This window comes from Euprymna scolopes, chromosome 45 (genome assembly GCF_053919585.1).
Source record: "Euprymna scolopes isolate OS-2025 chromosome 45, ASM5391958v1, whole genome shotgun sequence".
Taxonomy (NCBI): Eukaryota; Metazoa; Mollusca; class Cephalopoda; order Sepiida; family Sepiolidae; genus Euprymna; species Euprymna scolopes.
The window spans coordinates 2,579,701-2,596,660 of NC_136526.1; the positions used below are offsets into that span (position 1 = coordinate 2,579,701).

At 29.1% G+C, this 16,960-nt stretch overlaps 1 protein-coding gene across 2 annotated transcripts in view; it reads left to right on the forward strand.

Moving 5' to 3' along the window:
• Positions 1–16,960, forward strand: part of LOC145269130 (uncharacterized) — a 267,872-nt gene that overhangs the window by 197,721 nt on the left and 53,191 nt on the right. For both annotated transcript variants that reach the window (XM_080124733.1, XM_080124734.1), the window contains exons 18-19: positions 3,132–3,257; positions 9,893–10,036. In XM_080124733.1, the coding sequence (XP_079980859.1) occupies positions 3,132–3,257; positions 9,893–10,036 (270 nt within the window). The remainder of the gene's footprint in view (positions 1–3,131; positions 3,258–9,892; positions 10,037–16,960) is intronic.

Below are 16,960 nucleotides of genomic sequence, written 5' to 3' on the forward strand. Positions count from 1 at the left end.
TCTTTTTTATAATTTATAGATTTATAATTGTCTTTTTTATAATTTATAGATTTATAATTGTCTTTTTTATAATTTATAGATTTATAATTGTCTTTTTATGATTTATAGATTCATAATTGTCTTTTTTATAATTTATAAATTTATAATTTTCTTTTTTATAATTTGTAAATTTATAATTGTCTTTTTTATAATTTATAGATTTATAATTGTCTTTTTTATAATTTATAGATTTATAATTGTCTTTTTTATAATTTATAGATTTATAATTGTCTTTTTTATCATTTATAGATTTATAATTGTCCTTTTATGATTTATAGATTTATTATTGTCTTTTTTATAATTTATAGATTTATAATTATCTTTTTTATAATTTATAGATTTATAATTGTCTGTTTTATAATTTATAGATTCATAATTGTCTTTTTTATAATTTATAGATTTATAATTGTCTTTTTTATAATTTATAGATTTATAATTGTCTTTTTTATAATTTATAGATTTATAATTGTCTTTTTTTATAATTTATAGATTTATAATTGTCTTTTTTATAATTTATAGATTTATAATTGTCTTTTTTATAATTTATAGATTCATAATTGTCTTTTTTATAATTTATAGATTTATAATTGTCTTTTTTATAATTTATAGATTTATAATTGTCTTTTTTATAATTTATAGATTTATAATTGTCCTTTTATGATTTATAGATTTATTATTGTCTTTTTTATAATTTATAGATTTATAATTGTCTTTTTTATAATTTATAGATTTATAATTGTCTTTTTTTATAATTTATAGATTTATAATTGTCTTTTTTATAATTTATAGATTTATAATTGTCTTTTTTATAATTTATAGATTTATAATTGTCTTTTTTTATAATTTATAGATTTATAATTGTCTTTTTTATAATTTATAGATTTATAATTGTCTTTTTTATAATTTATAGATTTATAATTGTCTTTTTTATGATTTATAGATTTATAATTGTCTTTTTATGATTTATAGATTTATAATTGTCTTTTTTATAATTTATAAATTTATAATTTTCTTTTTTATAATTTGTAAATTTATAATTGTCTTTTTTATAATTTATAGATTTATAATTGTCTTTTTTATAATTTATAGATTTATAATTGTCTTTTTTATAATTTATAGATTTATAATTGTCTTTTTTATAATTTATAGATTTATAATTGTCTTTTTTATAATTTATAGATTTATAATTGTCTTTTTTATAATTTATAGATTTATTATTGTCTTTTTTATAATTTATAGATTTATAATTGTCTTTTTTATGATTTATAGATTTATAATTGTCTTTTTTATAATTTATAGATTTATAATTGTCTTTTTTATAATTTATAGATTTATAATTGTCTTTTTTTATAATTTATAGATTTATAATTGTCTTTTTTATAATTTATAGATTTATAATTGTCTTTTTTATAATTTATAGATTTATTATTGTCTTTTTTATAATTTATAGATTTATAATTTTCTTTTTTATAATTTATAGATTTATAATTTTCTTTTTTATGATTTATAGATTTATAATTGTCTTTTTTATAATTTATAGATTTATAATTGTCTTTTTTATAATTTATAGATTTATAATTGTCTTTTTTATAATTTATAGATTTATAATTGTCTTTTTTATAATTTGTAGATTTATAATTGTCTTTTTTTATAATTTATAGATTTATAATTGTCTTTTTTATAATTTATAGATTTATAATTGTCTTTTTTATAATTTATAGATTTATTATTGTCTTTTTTATAATTTATAGATTTATAATTGTCTTTTTTATAATTTATAGATTTATAATTGTCTTTTTTATAATTTATAGATTTATAATTGTCTTTTTTATAATTTATAGATTTATTATTGTCTTTTTTATAATTTATAGATTTATACTTGTCTTTTTTTATAATTTATAGATTTATAATTGTCTTTTTTATAATTTATAGATTTATAATTGTCTTTTTTTATAATTTATAGATTTATAATTGTCTTTTTTATAATTTATAGATTTATAATTGTCTTTTTTATAATTTATAGATTTATTATTGTCTTTTTTATAATTTATAGATTTATAATTGTCTTTTTTTATAATTTATAGATTTATAATTGTCTTTTTTATAATTTATAGATTTATAATTGTCTTTTTTATAATTTATAAATTTATAATTTTCTTTTTTATAATTTGTAAATTTATAATTGTCTTTTTTATAATTTATAGATTTATAATTGTCTTTTTTATAATTTATAGATTTATAATTGTCTTTTTTATAATTTATAGATTTATAATTGTCTTTTTTATAATTTATAAATTTATAATTTTCTTTTTTATAATTTGTAAATTTATAATTGTCTTTTTTATAATTTATAGATTTATAATTGTCTTTTTTATAATTTATAGATTTATAATTGTCTTTTTTATAATTTATAAATTTATAATTGTCTTTTTTATAATTTATAGATTTATAATTGTCTTTTTTATAATTTATAGATTTATAATTGTCTTTTTATGATTTATCGATTTATAATTGTCTTTTTTATAATTTATAAATTTATAATTTTCTTTTTTATAATTTGTAAATTTATAATTGTCTTTTTTATAATTTATAGATTTATAATTGTCTTTTTTATAATTTATAGATTTATAATTGTCTTTTTTATAATTTATAGATTTATAATTGTCTTTTTTATCATTTATAGATTTATAATTGTCCTTTTATGATTTATAGATTTATTATTGTCTTTTTTATAATTTATAGATTTATAATTATCTTTTTTATAATTTATAGATTTATAATTGTCTGTTTTATAATTTATAGATTCATAATTGTCTTTTTTATAATTTATAGATTTATAATTGTCTTTTTTATAATTTATAGATTTATAATTGTCTTTTTTATAATTTATAGATTTATAATTGTCTTTTTTATAATTTATAGATTTATAATTGTCTTTTTTTATAATTTATAGATTTATAATTGTCTTTTTTATAATTTATAGATTTATAATTGTCCTTTTATAATTGTCTTTTTTATAATCTATAAATTTATAATTGTCTGTCTATAATTTATAGATTTATAATTGTCTTTTTTTGCTTCTGATTGTGCAGTGAATGGTCACCCGAAACTGGACTCTGTAAATGTTTACGCCCAGGCTGAGGACCACTTAACCCCGCTCCATGATGCTGTGATGAGTGACAGTGTTGCTTGTGCTCGATTGTTACTAAAATATAAAGGTGAGACGATGACGATGATGACCCCTTGCTGTTATTTAATTCTTCTTTTCTTGATTTTTTTTCTCTGCTTGAACGGTAAATTTTTTTTAAATTTTCAAAAAACTTTTTTTTTTTTTGTTAAAATTTTTTTTTCGGTAAAATTTTTTTTTTTTTTAAATTTTTTTTTTTCTCAGTAAATATTTTTTTTCTCTACTTGAACGGTAAATTTTTTTGGTAAATATTTTTATTTTATTATTTTTTAATTTTTTTTTCGGTAAGTTTTTTGGTAAATATATTTTTAAAAAAATTGTTTAGTTTTTATTTTTTTTCTCGGTAAATTTTTTTTTTTCTCTACTTGAACGGTAAATTTTTTTCGGTAATATTTTATTTAAAAATTTTTTTTTTTTTTTTAGTAAGGTTTTTTTTTATTTTTTTGGTATTTTCTTGGTAATTTTTTTTTTTTCTCTACTTGAACGGTAAATTTTATTTTTAAAGTGTTTTTTTCGGTAAAAATTTTTTTTTTTTTTTTTTTACAGTAAATTTTTTTTCGGTGAATATTTTTTTCTCTACTTGAACGGTAAATAATCTAAACGCATCACAGATTTTGAAAGGAAAAAAAATGGAAGAGTACATGTTTTGGAGTAAGCTGATCGATCTATTTCCAAAATAATGGACTTACCCAGAGGCAGTAAACACAATTTTATTAAACACATAGTGGGTAGCAATTTGTGGCAGTTATAATCCCCCCCGAATCAGGATTTGTGTGTCTTGCTAATATACTTTCGGTTAGATGTTGGAATTCACTATGTTATCTCCTTCACTAATGTTACATGATAAGGGCTGTCCCCTTTTCATGTAAGTATAAAAATGGAGAATTTAGTTTAAAATGAAAATGAAATAGCATAGGCGAAATTCGAACCTCGTAATCTAGTTTAGAAATAGATTATGTGTGAGAATTTAAAAATGTAAAACAAAACATTTGTTTAAAAATAGATAAATATTTCAAGAAAAGAATGTGAACTATCAAGTTTGTTATGAAATTTTAAATTGAAAGAATGCAGCTTATAAGATAATGTTTTTAACATATTGGATATAGGTTAAAATTCCTTTTGAGAAATAGGAAAAGTTTTGGACACGTATGTCGAGGATACGTGAAAGAATGCATATGTGTTAACATGTGTATGACGTCACGGAAAAATAGAAAGTTCGAGGGATAGAGAAAAACTTTAGAGTTAGACAGTCAGTGAGAAAACTCAGGGACAGTCAGACGTCTGGAAGCGAGACGTCACTTCAAGGAAAAATGTGAGACTTTGAATTCTTGATGATGGAATCACGGCCGTGTGAAGAATAAACCATCAAGTGTTTTTTGTAAAGCTCGTCTTGTATCTTATGATTCTTAAAAAAGGTAAAGTCCAATTGTATTATATATTTGTGTTATATGTCTTTACATACACGTCTCAACATCATCATGTCCGAACTGTTTGAACACTGTGTTCTCACTCAAAGAGCTTTCTTCTCCTTCTAATCTACACAAGCAAAGAAATGAACATTTTCATATATAAGAATCTCACCTAACAGGAACTATCTCTTTAGAACTCTTACAGCAACTTCTCTCTCTGAGTCTTACAACATCCCTCACTCTAATAAGCAACTCTCACTAAGCATCTCTCTCAAGACAAACACACTAATAAGACTCTCTCTCAATAAGTCCCCCTATATGTCACACTAACTGTGCTAACATGCAGAAGTTCAAATGATGCTTGCTGCGAGCCTATGGGACATTGCAGTGCATATCATCCAGCCTGACACGATCACCCGCAGATTTTTTTCCTATGAACACCTGATAAAATTGAGGTAAAAACTAAGAGAAATTAAGATTTATTAAAATAAAAAAATAAAAAATTGGGAAAATTCTGTAGTTATTTTCTTTATGATACTTGAGTTTAGCTTGACAGGCTCGCAGCAAATATCTTGAAATATTAAAAATTACATTTGAGTTTAGCTTGACAGGCTCGCAGCAAACATCTTAAAATATTAAAAATTACATTTGAGTTTAGCTTGACAGGCTCGCAGCAAACATCTTAAAATATTAAAAATTACATTTGAGTTTAGTTTGACAGGCTCGCAGCAAACATCTTAAAACATTAAAAATTACATTTGAGTTTAGTTTGACAGGCTCGTAGCAAACATCTTAAAACATTAAAAATTACATTTGAGTTTAGCTTGACAGGCTCGCAGCAAACATCTTAAAATATTAAAAATTACATTTTAGTTTAGCTTGACAGGCTCGCAGCAAACATCTTAAAACATTAAAAATTACATTTGAGTTTAGCTTGACAGGCTCGCAGCAAACATCTTAAAATATTAAAAATTACATTTGAGTTTAGCTTGACAGGCTCGCAGCAAACATCTTAAAACATTAAAAATTACATTTTAGTTTAGCTTGACAGGCTCGCAGCAAACATCTTAAAATATTAAAAATTACATTTGAGTTTAGCTTGACAGGCTCGCAGCAAACATTTTAAAACATTAAAAATTACATTTGAGTTTAGCTTGACAGGCTTGCAGCAAACATTTTAAAACATTAAAAATTACATTTGAGTTTAGCTTGACAGGCTCGCAGCAAACATTTTAAAACATTAAAAATTACATTTGAGTTTAGCTTGACAGGCTCGCAGCAAACATCTTAAAACATTAAAAATTATATTTGAGTTTAGCTTGACAGGCTCGCAGCAAACATCTTTAAACATTAAAAATTACATTTGAGTTTAGCTTGACAGGCTTGCAGCAAACATTTTAAAACATTAAAAATTACATTTGAGTTTAGCTTGACAGGCTCGCAGCAAACATTTTAAAACATTAAAAATTACATTTGAGTTTAGCTTGACAGGCTCGCAGCAAACATTTTAAAACATTAAAAATTATATTTGAGTTTAGCTTGACAGGCTCGCAGCAAACATTTTAAAACATTAAAAATTACATTTGAGTTTAGCTTGACAGGCTCGCAGCAAACATTTTAAAACATTAAAAATTACATTTGAGTTTAGCTTGACAGGCTCGCAGCAAACATTTTAAAACATTAAAAATTACATTTGAGTTTAGCTTGACAGGCTTGCAGCAAACATTTTAAAACATTAAAAATTACATTTGAGTTTAGCTTGACAGGCTTGCAGCAAACATTTTAAAACATTAAAAATTACATTTGAGTTTAGCTTGACAGGCTCGCAGCAAACATCTTAAAACATTAAAAATTACATTTGAGTTTAGCTTGACAGGCTTTTTCTACTTCCTTTTGCAAATAATCCTGGATATAACCTGAAACTATATCCCGTTGTGAGGCCCCAGCTTGCGGGCTTTGAGGAGTGTGGAGCCACCCTTTAATTACCATTTCTCCCAGGTCCACTCTGAACGGGAGTGGTAGTAACTGTTAGGGTCCCAACTATGGGTTAAATAGAAACCGACTTGAAAACAACAAATATATTCTATTAAAAAAATTTTCTTCAAAATCTTTGGATTCAGCATTAAATAACCTGAAAAAGGGTTGATATGCCGTAAAACAAAAACAACCAACCAACCATCACCTGCTACATGCTCACATGCCTTGGTCTATAGGATTCTCATCTACCTATACGTACATCCTGTATTGTTTGGACTTAGAAATTTTCATTTGAATACACGCTGACATGTCTTGGTCTAGTAGCTTTATTTTATTTTATTTTATTTATTTATTTTATTTTTTTATTTATTTATTTTATTTTTTTATTTATTTATTTTATTTATCTATTAATTTTATTTATTTTATTTATTTAATTTATTTATTCATTTTATGGATCAATCCTTTTGCAAAACCCAATTATGTTCTGCAAAACCAAAATCAACAACCGTCCCCCCCCCCCCGTTTTCCTTTGAAAAGAACAAAAAAAAAGGACACAAAGTGCTCAGGGGAAATGAGAAAATTGACGTGTAAAGTCGAAGACAAGAATGGGTTGGTTGTGACTGGCATGCGGTCGGAGAAACGCGTGCCAGGCTAGATGGACATGTGACAGCGAGAGACTTTAACTGGTGTTGAGACGAGGGAGTAACTGTAAGAAATGCTTTTGTTAGAGAAAAAAAAAAATACTGAACCGGATTTTGTTTATTTTGTTCTTTATCGACGCTGCTGTTAAAAAAGTTACGGATTTCCAAATATTTTTTTTAATAAAAGACAAAATTTTATCAAAGTTACGAATAGACAAGAAACAGAAATACACGAGCATAAAAAAAACAAAGAAAAAATTATTTTTAATTTTTTTTTTTTTTTTTTAATAAAAGATTTTTTAAATTTCGATTCCAATTTTTCCATTTTTTTTTTTTTTTTTTTTCTTTTCGTGATTTTTTAAATTTCGATTTTTCGTTTCGTGATGGAAACAAAAATTTTTTTTTCAAAAGCAGAAAATGAGAACAGTTTAAACTGTAACAAACACAATGGGAAGGGAGATGATTTTGTTTATTGATGGCCTGAATACTTATAATTTTTCTTAAAAATAAAATGTTTTTTTTTTCATTAAAAATTGTAAAAATAAAAACTGGAAATGGACATGTAAAGTCGAGGACAAGGATTAGGCCAGCTGTGACTGACATACGGTTGGAGGAAAGAGAAACCTAACCAGGCTAAATGGACATGTGGCAGCGAGAGACATTTCTTTCTTTTGTTTGTTTGTTTGTAACCGCAGCGTTATAAAAACTGAAATAGAAATACAAGTAAATATGCTTATCTTATGGTGGCAATCAAAAGTAAAGAAAATACATATTCCAAAAATCATGTAACAAAATTAAAATTTACGATTTTTAGTAGTTTTACTAGTAAACTATAGAATATAAAGCTGATTTTTGACCTTGACACTGAGTTATCTCCCCTTGTTTATTTCATCAGATTTAATCATGCCCGACGAAAACACTACAATTCGCTTGGTTGTAAAATTTTATTTTCTTGAATGAAAAAATAAACTACTTGATAAAATTGTGATTTTTGGAATATGACATCTTTGTTCATTAATGAGCAACGTACGTCATACAGACTTTTCTGTATTTTCTTTTAATTGCTGCCATAAGTGCCATTCTGAATAAGCACCGATATTATTAATAATGAAACTGATCGTTGCAACATTAGAAAGAAAAGGAGAAGCAAAGTGTGTGTTGAAGAAAGTGGACGGTGGTAGGAGAAACGCGGGCCAGGCTAGATGGACATGTGGCAACAAGAGACTTTGAATGCAGACTCGGATTTTTCTTTCTTTCTTTTGTTTGTTTATAACCGCAACGTTTTTTTTTTTTTTTTTACATGGAAGTCATCACTTATCAAGGCCCAGAAGCCACTCGGGGATAAGGGTTATTGCGTGTACAGTAATCAATGGGATAATATCGTAGTAATCGTTAGTAATGGAGATTTGATAAAGTGGATTACTTAAGGGGACGATTTATCAGGAATTTGTTTATGTTGGACTTGAAGACATCCAAGTTGTAGTCAGGTGGGAAACAGGTAAATGGAAGAGAGTTCCACGGGTGTGCACTTCTAAGAAAGAAGCTTTGTTCATGGAATCTACCTTTTGATTTAGGCACAGGTAAGGAGTGAGGAAAATACTGACAGCGGTTTCAGCTAGACGGGTGTTTTTCGTGAAAGATTGGCGAGGGGGGACCAGGGATTGGAGCTCGGACGAGCACTTGCCATAGAAATAACATAGACAGGCTTGCAATGTCTCTTCTGTGGGAGAGAGGTTGCAGGGAAGAGAATAGGCCCCCCCCACTAGACTACGAAGTCTATTTTATACTCTGTCAAGGCAGGATAGGCTGTTTTTAGCAGCTCCCGCCCAGATATGGCAGCAGTACTTCATCCTTGGACATACTTAAAAAACTGAAATACAAATACGTATACTCAGTCAATACCAGTTGAAATAAAAATTCATATTTTCGTGTTTATTCAAATTATTATCTTATGGTGTGCAATTAAAAGTAAAAAAATAAATACATATTCCAAAAGTCGTGTAAGAAAATCAAAATTTGCGATTGTTAGTAATTTTACTAGTAAACTATTGAACATAAGGCTGATTTTTTACCTTGAAACTTTGAGTTATCTCCCCTTGTTTATTTCATCGGATTTAATCATGCCTGACGAAAACACTACAACTCGCTTAGTTGTAAAATTTTATTTTCTTTAATAAAAAATAAACTACTTGATCAAATTACATGATTTTTGGAATATGACGTGTTCGTTCTCTGAGTATATACATCATATGGACTTTTCTGTATTTTCTTTACTTTTAATTGCTGTCATAAAGTGCCAATCTGAATAAGCACTGATATTATTGATCATTGTATTATTTTTATTTTCTATTTTAAAAAAAAAATTTTTATTTTAAAAAAAATTTATTTTATTTTTTTATTTTATTTAAAAAATTTTTTTATTTTTTTAAATTTTATTTTTTATGTTTTAAAAATTTTTTTTCTATTTTATTTTATTTATTTATTTATTTTATTTTTTTTTTAATTTTATTTATTAAAAAAAAATGTTTTTTATTTTATTTTTTATTTTATTTTTAAAAGATTATTTTTAATATTATTTTATTTTTTATGTTTTAAAATTTTTTCTATTTTATTTATTTTATTTTTATTTTTTTTTTTAGGGTCCAAATTGCTAACAATGAAAACTGCATCTGGAAGTACTCCTTTGGATCTGGCGACCACAGATGAGATGCGTGCTGTTTTGAATGCTTACAAGAATGATGGGCCTCTTTCGTCAGACAGAACAAGTCAGGCAGATGCATTCGGTAATTTATTGCTTTATTTCTGCATATTTCTTTCAAATAGGTCCTCTCTATCATGTATATATATATATATATATATATATATATATACTAACTAGCTCTACCTACATATTGAGCACTTTTGAAGTAAATACTTAAAGTTTACGCATAAATTTATATTTTCGTATATTAATTTTATGTGAGTAAATTAAGTAGTTATATATGTATATAAATTATTATAATAATTATTAAATACCTACAGACATTAGTGTTTCATCCTTTTGGGAATCATCAGTGCAGGGTATCACGATTTCTTTCAAATAGGTCGTCTCTCTCATATATATATATATATATATATATATATATATAAATTATTTACTACTAGCGAGGGGTACCCGGCGTTGCCCGGGTGTTTGGGGGTGTTAAAAAAAAAAGTAAGTATGAGGATCGAACCCGAACCGTTGAGGCAAAGTTGTGAAAAAAAAAACAAAAAAACGTGCGACGTTAACCATTGCCCCACGGCGACATGCTTACGGAAACACGTCTGAATTTATTTAATTAGTTGGATTTAGCAGGTGCTCGTTTTAATGAGTTAATGAGGTCAAGTTTTGACTGCGGGATTTCATTTACTGCTGAACGCTTTTTTCCTCGTCCCCAAGATGTTATAGGAAAAAGACTAACCCACATGCGGCGAGCGACAAATATTGAATATTTATCTTCCCGAAATCGAGCAAATTAAATAGACAGGCGAGCTTCGTTGTTAACTGTGAGATATTACGATTTATATGTGATATAAAAAGTTTTAAAAAGTTGTGAACCGACCGACCGCTTCTCTGAAAAAAGCCTTTTGTAGACACACAGAAAAAGTGAACACACATACATACATCCATACACACATACATACATACATCCATACACACATACATACATACATACACACACACGTACATACATACACACGTACATACATACACACATACATACATACATACATACACACATACATACATACATACATACATACATACACACATACACACATACATACACACACATACATACATACATACATACATACATACACACATACATACACAGACACACACACATACATACATACACACATACACACACACATACATACATACACACATACATCCATACATACATCCATATATACATCCATACATACATTTTCGCTTTTATATTTATAGATTCACTTTCCAGTGTCGATCGCAGAAGAATGGAAAGTGAATATCTTTACTTGCGTGGTTAATTCTAAGTCGCCATTCTGAGACACGTCTGCCCTATAGATAAATTTATTAAATACCTACAGACATTAGTGTTTCATCCTTTTGGGAATCAACAGTGCAGGATGTCACTATTTCTTTCAAATAGGTCGTCTCTCTCATATATATATATATATATATATATAAATTATTGACTATAATAATTATTAAATACCTACAGACACTAGTGTTTCATCCTTTTGGAAATCATTAGTGCAGAGTGTCACGATTAACACCAGTCGACCGATTCGAACCCAACCACAAAGCCATCTCTGGCTTCCTTAGCAAGGACCAAATCCATTCGTCCATCGTTAACCGTGAGAAATATTGTTGAAATTTAAACATTTATTTTTAAATGCTGTTTAACGTCAGTCAGAGTGATCTAATCATTATATGATGATCTGCGCATAAGAGCTAAATTGACCGACTTTATTTCAACTGTAAAATCCTCAACGATAAGAAACGAGTTTCTTAAAGGGGCTGACATAGTTATTTACAGACAGTAGTGTTTCATCCTTTCGGGAATCATCAGTGGAGGGTGTCATGATTAACACCGGTCGATAGATTCGAACCCGGCAACGAAGCAATTTCTGACTTCATTAGCAAGGACCAAATCCATTCGTCCATTGTTAACCACGAGGAATACTGTTGAAATTTAAACATTTATTTTTTATTTTCGAATTAAAATCAGTAAATTATAAATTTAAAACAAATTTGTTTTTCGACAAGGAATGCAAAGATTTTCCAGAGCTGACGCAACGAATGAAGGTGTGAACCTGGCAACAAAGTCATTTCTTTTTATATGAAATAAAAATACGAGTGAATATGCTATCAGTCGAAATACAAATCGATATTTTGGTGTTAATTCATATTGTCATCTTATAGTGGGAATTAAAAGTAAAGAAAATCAAAATTTGCAATTTTTAGTAATTTTACTAGTAAACTATTGAACATAAGGCTGATTTTTGACCTCAACACTGAGTTATCTCCCCTTGTTTATTTCATCAGATTTAATCATACCCGACGAAAACAATACAACTCGCTTGGTTGTAAAATTTGATTTTTTTTTTTAATAAAAAATAAACTACTTGATAAAATTATGTGATTTTTGGAATATGTTATCTTCGTTCTGTAACAAGTACGTACATTATGCAGAATTTTCTGCATCTGCTTCGGTAATTCATTGTTTTATTTCTGTATATTTCTTTAAAATAGTTCTCTCTCTCTCTCTCTCTCTATATATATATTTTAGTGTTGGGACGATTAATTAGAATCGGAAAAATCGGAGCTTTATGGGGATCGGAATCGGAAAAATTTGAGCCTATTTCCCGATTCCAAAACCGATTCCTTAAATTATCTTTTTTGTTTGATTTTGGTTTAAGAAACATCTTCCACTGTTTGTAGTAAATAAAATATTAATATTTATTGATTTAAACTTCCAGTATGACTAAAATCACTTGATCACCCCCCCCCCCCCACACACACACAAGTGTGTTTTTCGTTTGAGAAAATATCGGCACATTTAAGATGTGTTCTTACGGTAATCGGGGGAAAAAATAACAATTTTAGCGTTAAATGTTTAGAGATCTACAAAGAATCGGAATTGGTAATTTAGTTTGGAATCGGGAATTTAGTTTGGAATCGGGAATTTAGTTTGGAATCGGGAATTTAGTTTGGAATCAGGAATTTAGTTTGGAATCAGGAATTTAGTTTGGAATCAGGAATTTAGTTTGGAATCGGGAATTTAGTCAGGAATCGGGAATTTAGTCTGGAATCGGGAATTTAGTCAGGAATCGGGAATTTAGTTTGGAATCGGGAATTTAGTCAGGAATCGGGAATTTAGTTTGGAATCGGGAATTTAGTTTGGAATCGGGAATTTAGTTTGGAATCGGGAATTTAGTTTGGAATCGGGAATTTAGTTTGGAATCGGGAATTTAGTTTGGAATCGGGAATTTAGTTTGGAATTGGGAATTTAGTCAGGAATCGGGAATTTAGTTTGGAATCGGGAATTTAGTTTGGAATCGGGAATTTAGTTTGGAATCGGGAATTTAGTCAGGAATCGGGAATTTAGTCAGGAATCGGGAATTTAGTCTGGAATCGGGAATTTAGTCTGGAATCGGGAATTTAGTTTGGAATCGGGAATTTAGTTTGGAATCGGGAATTTAGTTTGGAATCGGGAATTTAGTTTTGAATCGGGAATTTAGTCAGGAATCGGGAATTTAGTATGGAATCGGGAATTTAGTTTGGAATCGGGAATTTAGTTTGGAATCAGGAATTTAGTTTGGAATCGGGAATTTTGTTTGGAATCGGGAATTTAGTTTGGAATCGGGAATTTAGTTTGGAAACGGGAATTTAGTTTGGAATCGGGAATTTAGTTTGGAATCGGGAATTTAGTTTGGAATCGGGAATTTAGTTTGGAATCGGGAATTTAGTTTGGAATCGGGAATTTAGTTTGGAATCGGGAATTTAGTTTGGAATCGGGAATTTAGTTTGGAATCGGGAATTTAGTTTGGAATCGGGAATTTAGTTTGGAATCGGGAATTTAGTTTGGAATCGGGAATTTAGTTTGGAATCGGGAATTTAGTTTGGAATCGGGAATTTAGTCAGGAATCGGGAATTTAGTCTGGAATCGGGAATTTAGTCAGGAATCGGGAATTTAGTCTGGAATCGGGAATTTAGTTTGGAATCGGGAATTTAGTTTGGAATCGGGAATTTAGTTTGGAATCGGGAATTTAGTTTGGAATCGGGAATTTAGTTTGGAATCGGGAATTTAGTTTGGAATCGGGAATTTGACCAGGAATCGGGAATTTAGTTTGGAATCGGGAATTTAGTTTGGAATCGGGAATTTAGTTTGGAATCGGGAATTTAGTTTGGAATCGGGAATTTAGTTTGGAATCGGGAATTTAGTTTGGAATCGGGAATTTAGTTTGGAATCGGGAATTTAGTCAGGAATCGGGAATTTAGTATGGAATCGGGAATTTAGTTTGGAATCGGGAATTTAGTTTGGAATCGGGAATTTTGTTTGGAATCGGGAATTTTGTTTGGAAACGGGAATTTAGTTTGGAATCGGGAATTTAGTTTGGAATCGGGAATTTAGTTTGGAATCGGGAATTTAGTTTGGAATCGGGAATTTAGTTTGGAATCGGGAATTTAGTTTGGAATCGGGAATTTAGTTTGGAATCGGGAATTTAGTTTGGAATCGGGAATTTAGTCAGGAATCGGGAATTTAGTCAGGAATCGGGAATTTAGTCTGGAATCGGGAATTTAGTTTGGAATCGGGAATTTAGTTTGGAATCGGGAAGTTAGTTTGGAATCGGGAATTTAGTTTGAAATCGGGAATTTAGTCTGGAATCGGGAATTTAGTCTGGAATCGGGAATTTAGTCTGGAATCGGGAATTTTGTCTGGAATCGGGAATTTAGTCTGGAATCGGGAATTTAGTCAGGAAGCGGGAATTTAGTCAGGAATCGGGAATTTAGTCAGGAATCGGGAATTTAGTCTGGAATCGGGAATTTAGTCTGGAATCGGGAATTTAGTCTGGAATCGGGAATTTAGTCTGGAATCGGGAATTTAGTTTGGAATCGGGAATTTAGTTTGGAATCGGGAAGTTAGTTTGGAATCGGGAAGTTAGTTTGGAATCGGGAATTTAGTTTGGAATCGGGAATTTAGTCAGGAATCGGGAATTTAGTCAGGAATCGGGAATTTAGTCTGGAATCGGGAATTTAGTCTGGAATCGGGAATTTAGTCTGGAATCGGGAATTTAGTCTGGAATCGGGAATTTAGTTTGGAATCGGGAATTTAGTTTGGAATCGGGAATTTAGTTTGGAATCGGGAATTTAGTTTGGAATCGGGAATTTAGTTTGGAATCGGGAATTAATTTGGAATCGGGAATTTAGTCAGGAATCGGGAATTTAGTCAGGAATCGGGAATTTAGTCTGGAATCGGGAATTTAGTTTGGAATCGGGAATTTAGTTTGGAATCGGGAATTTTGTTTGGAATCGGGAATTTAGTTTGGAATCGGGAATTTAGTTTGGAATCGGGAATTTAGTTTGGAATCGGGAATTTAGTCAGGAATCGGGAATTTAGTATGGAATCGGGAATTTAGTTTGGAATCGGGAATTTAGTTTGGAATCGGGAATTTAGTTTGGAATCGGGAATTTTGTTTGGAATCGGGAATTTAGTTTGGAATCGGGAATTTAGTTTGGAATCGGGAATTTAGTTTGGATTCGGGAATTTAGTTTGGAAACGGGAATTTAGTTTGGAATCGGGAATTTAGTTTGGAATCGGGAATTTAGTTTGGAATCGGGAATTTAGTTTGGAATCGGCAATTTAGTTTGGAATCGGGAATTTAGTTTGGAATTTGGAATTTAGTTTGGAATCGGGAATTTAGTTTGGAATCGGGAATTTAGTTTGGAATCGGGAATTTAGTTTGGAATCGGGAATTTAGTTTGGAATCGGGAATTTAGTTTGGAATCGGGAATTTAGTTTGGAATCGGGAATTTAGTTTGGAATCGGGAATTTAGTTTGGAATCGGGAATTTAGTTTGGAATCGGGAATTTAGTCAGGAATCGGGAATTTAGTCTGGAATCGGGAATTTAGTATGGAATCGGGAATTTAGTTTGGAATCGGGAATTTAGTATGGAATCGGGAATTTAGTTTGGAATCGGGAATTTAGTTTGGAATCGGGAATTTAGTTTGGAATCGGGAATTTAGTTTGGAATCGGGAATTTAGTTTTGAATCGGGATTTTTGTTTGGAATCGGGAATTTAGTTTGGAATCGGGAATTTAGTTTGGAATCGGGAATTTAGTTTGGAAACGGGAATTTAGTTTGGAATCGGGAATTTAGTTTGGAATCGGGAATTTAGTTTGGAATCGGGAATTTAGTTTGGAATCGGGAATTTAGTTTGGAATCGGGAATTTAGTTTGGAATCGGGAATTTAGTTTGGAAGCGGGAATTTAGTTTGGAATCGGGAATTTAGTTTGGAATCGGGAATTTAGTTTGGAATCGGGAATTTAGTTTGGAATCGGGAATTTAGTTTAGAATCGGGAATTTAGTTTGGAATCGGGAATTTAGTTTGGAATCGGGAATTTAGTTTGGAATCGGGAATTTAGTTTGGAATCGGGAATTTAGTTTGGAATCGGGAATTTAGTTTGGAATCGGGAATTTAGTTTGGAATCGGGAATTTAGTTTGGAATCGGGAATTTAGTTTGGAATCGGGAATTTAGTCAGGAATCGGGAATTTAGTCAGGAATCGGGAATTTAGTCAGGAATCGGGAATTTAGTCTGGAATCGGGAATTTAGTCTGGAATCGGGAATTTAGTCTGGAATCGGGAATTTAGTTTGGAATCGGGAATTTAGTTTGGAATCGGGAATTTTACCAGGAATCGGGAATTTTACCAGGAATCGGGAATTTAGTCTGGAATCGGGAATTTAGTATGGAATCGGGAATTTAGTTTGGAATCGGGAATTTAGTATGGAATCGGGAATTTAGTTTGGAATCGGGAATTTAGTTTGGAATCGGGAATTTAGTTTGGAATCGGGAATTTAGTTTGGAATCGGGAATTTAGTTTTGAATCGGGAATTTTGTTTGGAATCGGGAATTTAGTTTGGAATCGGGAATTTAGTTTGGAATCGGGAATTTAGTTTGGAATCGGGAATTT